Here is a 7,725-nt window from a genome sequence, read left to right as displayed (position 1 = left end):
ATATATATATATATATATATATATATATATATATATATGATATTAAATTTAATTAATTTATTTAGGCGGGGATACACCTGAACATAAACATAAACGGCAGTGGAGCTATGATGACAGTTGCTGTGTTTGCTTTTGTTTGTTTTTATTTTTTTTTTAATTTTTTTTCTTTTGTCTATGATGAAATATAAAGAATGTTTTTGGCTTTAATTACAATTAACATATTATATTTCCTTCCTGTTTTTCTTTTTTCTTCTTTCTTTTTTATTTTTATTGTTTTAAGGAAATACACCTTTTTCTTTCTGTGTTGTTTGCATGCATGCAGACGGTAGAAGTATACAAACGAACGGTAGAGCAGGATGACTCCTTGGGGCTGCTCGACATGAAGACTTGAAAAAAAAAAATAAAAAAAAACAAACACATATTGCATGCACTGCATGCAGTGCATGCAGTGCAGGCAGTGCATGCAGGGGGGATGAATGTGGGGCCCTGTGTTGCTGCTGTTTATATTTTTTATTATTTCTTTTGAATATATGCTACTAATGCATGCGTAGAGTGTCTACGCGTCTTAGTGCTGAAAACCTTTTAGTTTTGGTTTCTGCGTTTTTTGTTTTATTTCTGTGGATAAAGAAACCTTATATAAAAATAAAATTTAAAAAGAAAATAAAATAAAGTTATTTTTGTTGTTTTTTTTGTTGCAATGCATGCAACTCGATGCGAAATAAAGGCGGAGTCAATCAAGAGACCAATACTCCTTATCCTTCTTTTTTGACTGTCAGCACAATAAAACAAAATAAAATAAAATAAAATAAAATAAAGTAGAATACAATACAGTAGAAGCAGAGAAACAAAAGAGAACGTAACAAAGCGAAATACAAGCACGACAAGGCAAAATAAAATGAACCCAGGCAAAAAGAAAACAAAATAAAACAAACCAAAACAAGAAAAATTAAAGAAAAAAATAAATAAAAACAAAACACAACACAAAACAATAGGAAATCGATTGGCTTTGCAGCAACGCAGAACCGCTTTCTGCTGCTGCTGCTGCTGCTGCTGCTGCTGCTGCTGCTGCTGCTGCTGCGTAAACACGATACACTATAATTAAATGCAGCAAAAGAAACAAATACGAAATATTTTATGTTTCATGAATTAACACAAAAAAAATAAATATCAGTTTATGTTATATAAATCAACAGAAACAGATGAATGACGCATTGTGTTCTATGCAGCAATAGAAACAAAAGAAGAACATTTGCTGTTGTGCACACAGCGAGAGAAAAAAATAAAGAATAAAAGTTATAAACAGCATCAGAAATATAAAAAAACAAAATTTTAAATTATAAAAATGAAAAGAAACAAAAAAAAAACTTTTTTTTTTTTTTTAATGTACCTTTCTTGGTTTCGTTGGCTCGCGCTGTTTCAGCTGTATATTCACATAAACTGCAAAAGCGACGATAATCATTATAAATACGCCAACACCAATGAAAACATTCCAAACTGAAAAATAAAAAACAAACACCACATAACAAACGCTCGTATGCTACCAGCTTCTCCTGCTGTTACTGCTGCTGCTGTTGCTGCTGTTGCTGCTGCTGTTGCTGCTGCTGCTGCTGCAGTTGCTGCTACTGTTGCTGCTGTTGTTTCTGCTGCTGTTGCTGCTGTTGCTGATGATATTTCTGCTGCTGATGCTGCTCTGCTGCTGCTGGTGACCGCGGGAAAGCTTAGTCGACTTGCCTTCGGGTTCAAGAGCCATTTTTATGTCGCTGCGGTGTATATTCTGCAAGCAAAAAAAAAAAAGAAGAAAAATTTGAATTGCTTACGATTCATAATTTAATAGATGAAGTTATTCTTTATAATTCGTGTATATAGTAACAATAATAATAAGTGTATTTTGTATTTTATTTAGTTTGTTGTTTTACTATTTATCTATTTTTTACAAAAGTTTAGTTATAAACGACAAAATGCCGCTAGTCTTTTAAACTCCTAGCAGTGAACGTGTTCGGTATCATCACGTTTATGAATTTAACTATGAAGTTACATCGTACGGGTTTTCTATGCAAGATAAAATATAATTTATTTGTTTACTATTCTTTGTATTATATCATTATAATAATATAAATACAGGAGAGACGAAACATGCAGTGAAAGAGAGGAAGAAAGAGAACATAAGAGCGATAAAAAAAAAAACAAAAAAACAAAACAGAGGCGGAAGCTGCAGCTTTCTTGCAACTTATGAATGCCAGCCTGTACACCCAGAGAGCCACCAGCACACTCCTCAAGCAGCTGATCCGGTGGTTTAATTGGGGGAATCCCAGCAAAATACAAAAAGAAATAATATAAATAATTAATTTAAACAAAATATTCGATGCTTGTAGGAGGGGGAAAGAAGAAAACGTGCAGAGCACGAGACCGCCAGCACCACGCACCTGAACCCAGCAGGCTTGCGATTCGTGACGAAGAAAAAGATGTAAAAAGATATTTCCCTTTGAAAACAGAAAAAAATTATTATTTTTAAAAATTAAAAGGGTTTTGATACAGTTTCTTTTCGCATGCATTACGAGCGGTGAGCAACAAGCCGATATTCCAGCCCCGTCGATCAGGGCACTGAGTTGCAAGAGCCTGCAATGAAAATGCTGAAATAAAAGGTATATTTATATATTTCTCTATAGATTCACTATATACTCTTTAATTTATATGTACATAAATAATGTTTAGCCTCAACACCGCCGTCTCGTTGTTATCTTTACGGGGGGTTATTCAATCATGACGCCACAGGTGTTTGTTACCTTCATCATTTTAATGAAATTTCGTGGGAATATATTCAATATTTAAATAAAAACAGCCGAAGATCCCAGCACGGGGCTGTCTTGCTCTCTAATAGAATCAAAGTACACAGGAAAGCAGCTGACCGCTTCCCCTGTACGCTGTATGTATGACGGGCGCAACGACCTCCACCTGAGGCCGGGAGGAGGCGGCCTCTCTTGGGTTGCAGCACGCTATGTTGCAACTGTTGCAGCAAAACAACAACGCCTCCTAGCATAACAAAGCCCCCTTCGATTCCTACTTTAGTACTGAGCCAACTGGTAAACAATTAGCAAGCTAAATGGCGAATCTGCACGCAGGGAAAATTGCATGCGCCAAATTCAGACAAACCATCCTGCACCTGGCCCCAACCTCTCGAAAACGCGCCACATGGCCTGGCGTACCTGGGCGCCCTGCAAGGAATGGATGGACCTATTGGAGGGCTCCTGCTGGTGCGCCACTTGTTGTTTCTGTCGTTGGTGTGCCATTTTACCATGTCTCTCTTACTGCTGCGTCATTTCTCGCTTCTTTTCCTGATTCCGATTCTCCTACTACTGAATTTCTTGAGGATGTGTTGCTTGCTGCAGCATCGCCCACTGCTGCATCACTTGCCGTTGGAATTCCTTTGGCTCAGCGTGTAATTCCGGTTGCTCCTACACTGTAAATGCTGGGGCAGCAGATGCTGGTTGGCTTAAAATGCTATGCACACTCATACTGACGCCTTTATATTGCACATACTGCCTGGGGACGAAGAAGAAATCGGCTTCTGCCGGCAGTGTCCCGGCGCTGCGCTCGAGCCTCTTCACTACTTTATTCTTAGGATATTGATTGCACTTCTCCTAGTGTAGAGGATACAAATGCTGTTGAGAGCTGTGAAATGTACATACTGTCAGTAACCCCCGGAAAATAGAACAATAGTCTCGTCTGGAGGCCCCAAATTCGCCCTCTAGTGCGTCCTTCACGGCGTGTCTAGGATTATGCTGTGGTGAGCTGAGCCAACGGAGAAGCTCGGCATCATGGCAATATGACTTATTTCTGAAATAATTCCTCAGTTTAAGCACATAGACTTGGGGGATCTTTGGTCGTGTATGCCGTGAGCGAAACGTAGTTGGGGAGAGTGCGTCAACGTATAGGCCGGCAGGCTGTACCTCTTTCTCGTAGCGTTAGACATCAGACCTCGGAGCCTTTTTCCAAGCGAAGGCAGCAACTCCTAAGCATGTATACAAACTTTGTTCGGCATACGGTAAACACGAAGCTAGTCTGCAGATGCATCTGCCGCCTTTTTTGTCCCCATGACCGCTTTGGTGGTTGCGGGGGGGCCCGGAGATTTCCTTGTTCGTTTCGTTTGCTCCTCTGGCAGAGCTGGCCATGCGCCACCAGTGTTGAACTGTGTGACCTTGCTTGCTATAAAGGAGACGATTGCGCCTCTTGGTACACCCGCCAAAAATTTATGGACGCCAGATTCGCCAGCAGCTGTCTTTTCTCGCTTCTTATCTTTCTTTGGGTGGCGCTGTCGCTCACAGCTCCAGTATGCATGGCTCCTCTGGATCGTTCGCAAAGCCTGCTTCTTCATTGTCAGCCAGCGGGGCGAAAGTGTTTTGTTTGGTCCTTCATGCTGAATTAATCCACCATCTAGACGAGTCCCACCCTTTCACACTCTACGCTTTCCAGCCAGTTACGGATTGCTTCTCTATACACCTCTGCCATGGACTAGTGATATAGAAGCCCAAAGGGCACCTTTAAACTTCTGTTCACCAAGGAGAACTGAGTATATATATATTGGCAGCTTCCCTCGTTCAAGTTTTCTTAATCTGCCGTGTTCTCTTATCTCGAGAATCAGCCTACATCGCAGCGTTTGTGCTCTGGGAACCCAGACAGCCCTGTTTAGATGTAGCTATCAATGCCAGGCCTCCTGTTTCTATGTGACTATTAATTTCAGGCCTCCTTGTCTACTAAAGTGGATACGAATAGGAATTGTAGCTCAGCAGATGCATTTTGAAGGCAACACATCCGGTTCAATACAAACTGTTGCTGTGCACCAGGCAAGCGTCCTCGGGGATGGGGGGTGCTTGCATGTGCCCAGATGAACCATCTGTTGCCACCAAGTGAAACGAGAGTACTCGAGATTAGCAAATTTCGCTCATCAGATACAACAGCATCGATGAGGTGGGGGCGTGTCATGCGCTGCAACATGCTTAACTACCACTTCTGTTGCAAGGCAAAATGAGACACACATGAACCGAATCCGTGTTTCTATGGATGGAATAATACTGCCAACGGTTGTTTCAGCAATCATACTTTACGCAAGTAGAAATAAAAGAGCAAACTGCAGGCTGAATATGCTACGTCCTGCCTATTAGAATCCCCCCTACACCCCCGTGCGACGTATCCCTTATCCCCCAGCATCATTTGTTTAAGACTTATTCGGCCTTCAGCAGCCACAATGCATGCAAGTATCCAGAGATGCTGCAGTAGCAGTGCCACCCTAAACGAGAACGGTATATGAATCCCTAGTGGTGTTTGGGTTGTGTGTAACTGAAATAGCGGTGCAGTGCTGCAGCAAAAAACTCTTATTTGCATGCATGCTGCTGCTGCAAGCATTGAAGGAAATGTAATTAAACAAATGGGTTTGTTTGTGTTTCGTTTTTATTTGGTTAGGTAGCCGGGGCGGCGCCTAGGATTCAACTTATTCTTTCATCGTTTATGTGAGATCACACCAACAAATCGAAAATCAGTAAAATATATTTATTTTATTTTTGTTTTTCTCTTTGTTTTTTTGTTTTTGTGTGTATTTACAACTCGCCATTGCAGCATCGCTCCAGCATTCGTTGCGGTGTGCGGTCGCTGTGCAGGATTTGCAGAAGGGGTTTAAGAGAGAAACTGAGAGAGATTAAATAAAAAAGAAACAAATTTAAATAATTTAAATATAAAATTCAAAATTATAAAGAGAAGAATGCCATCGATCTGCTGATGCCTCTTAGGATAACGACAAACAACAGCCCCGCTATGGAGCTCTTCCTCTTGCCGGAGCGGCTGTTGCATGCTTTGTTCTCTTTCGTGTTGTATATCTTTTTGTTTTTTTTGCAAAAAACTCTTCTTCAGACTTTATATTAAATAAAATATCCTTAAAACCCTTTTTCTTTGGCCTGAAACCGGCTCGGTCGCACCTGCAGTGCAGCTGCTGCAGCTGCTACTGCTGCTGCTGCTGCTGCTGCTGCTGCTCCTGCTGCAGCTGCAGCAGCTGCGGATCCTCTTATTCTTTGGCAAATTGTTTCCCCAGCTGCTGCAGGAGTACAGAGCTGCAGCTGCTGTTGGTTGCTTTGGGTTTATGGCTGATACGGGGGCCTCTGCCTCTGTGCAGCTGTTTATGAAATAATAGGGAGGAGTTTTTGCGTATTGGGGTTTATTTGTTTATTTTATTTTTATATTTCTTTTCCATTTGTCTCTATTTGTTGAGAACACATTGCAGCCGCCATATAAGAGCCATCATAGATCACCGTCTCCGTCTCCTCTGTCTCGATCTGCTGCAGCAGAACTCAGCAGCAGCAGCAGCAGCAGCAGCAGCAGGATCAACAACAGCAGCAACAGCAGCAGCAGTGTTGTTGTAATTATATTTCTAACATGACGATGATTCCCATGTTTCTTAGATATATTTTAAAGCTGCATAAGCAGCTATATCACCAAGTACTGATGTTGCTGTTAGCTCTCTGCGTCCTTATCAGCATCAGCAGCAGCAGCAACTGCAGCAGCAGCAGCAGCAGCAGCAGCAGCAGGAGTATATGTTTGTATGCATATGGTTCACGTGCTGATGATCAGACTGCTGAAGATCAAGGTATAAGGTTTGAAAGCTTAGATGTTTATGTTGATGGTTTAGCTGTATCTACACGCGGAACACAAGACCTAATCCCTACAGCCATAATAAAGATGGCAGCAAAGTCTATAGATACAAGTAAAAAGAAAATGTTATTAGCTGCATGCATTGCTGTTATTGCTGCTGTTGTTGCTGCTGCTATCTCTATTAGTGCTCGCATGCATGCACAACAACAAAAACAAAAAGAAAAACCAAAAACACAAACAGCAATACAAGCAGAGAAACATACAGCATTACAAACACAAATAAAAGAATCTAGAAAAGAACTAAACACAATAAAAACTAAAATACAAGAATTATTTAACTCTTTTATTGATGCTTATGCTGCATACACCTCAGCAGTAGAGAAAAGACTAAGAGAAGCAACAGACAGTCTGCATGCATGCGGCGTAGCAGCAGCAGAAAAAGTAAAGGAAGCAGAACAAAAACTCGATGAAATAAATGGAGAAAAATATATAGAAGAATTAAAATTATTTTATGATAAAATAATGCCGTTGTTAGCTGAAAAAGAACATGAAACAGATATTACTGCTGCAGCAGCAGAAGAAACTGCAGCAGAAGCAGCAGCACCAGCTGCATGCGAAGAGCTATATGAAAAGATAATGTTGGGGCTGGAACGCGTGCAGCGTGGTGTATTCGTGACATTTGATTCATTGAAAGAGGATGTTGTTGCTGCGCTGCAGCAGTCTGAGTCTGAGCCTGCTGCTGCTGCTGCTGCTGCAGCAGAAGAAGCAGAAGCAGCAGCAGCAGCAGCAGCAGCACGTGAACCACTGCAAGCAGAACAGGTTGCTGCAGCAAGACGATTCCTAAGCCAAGTAAGTTTAGCTCAGAGCAAGAGCGAGAAAACAGCAGATGCAGCAGCAGCAGCAGCAGCACTGAAGGAGGCTTTTGCTGCTTTCTTTACGCAGCAGGAGGCGCTGCAGCAGCTGCAGCAGGAAGCAGAAGCAGTAAGGGGAACACTAAAGAAAAAACAAAGAAAAGGACGCACTTAATTCATATATATATATATATATATATATATATATATATATATATATATATATATATATATATAT

At 41.0% G+C, this 7,725-nt stretch overlaps 1 protein-coding gene across 1 annotated transcript; it reads left to right on the top strand.

Moving 5' to 3' along the window:
• Positions 1-7,158: 7,158 nt before the first annotated feature.
• Positions 7,159-7,662, top strand: EMH_0054960 (uncharacterized protein; the record flags this gene model as incomplete). Its single annotated transcript, XM_038022445.1, has 1 exon — positions 7,159-7,662. One exon carries the CDS (start codon positions 7,159-7,161, stop codon positions 7,660-7,662), a length of 504 nt encoding a protein of 167 aa, XP_037878299.1.
• Between the last annotated feature and the right edge of the window lie 63 nt (positions 7,663-7,725).

Source organism: Eimeria mitis, genomic scaffold, assembly GCF_000499745.2.
Source record: "Eimeria mitis Houghton genomic scaffold, Emh_scaff2513, whole genome shotgun sequence".
Taxonomy (NCBI): domain Eukaryota; phylum Apicomplexa; class Conoidasida; order Eucoccidiorida; family Eimeriidae; genus Eimeria; species Eimeria mitis.
This window is presented reverse-complemented; position numbering and strand designations above follow the sequence as displayed.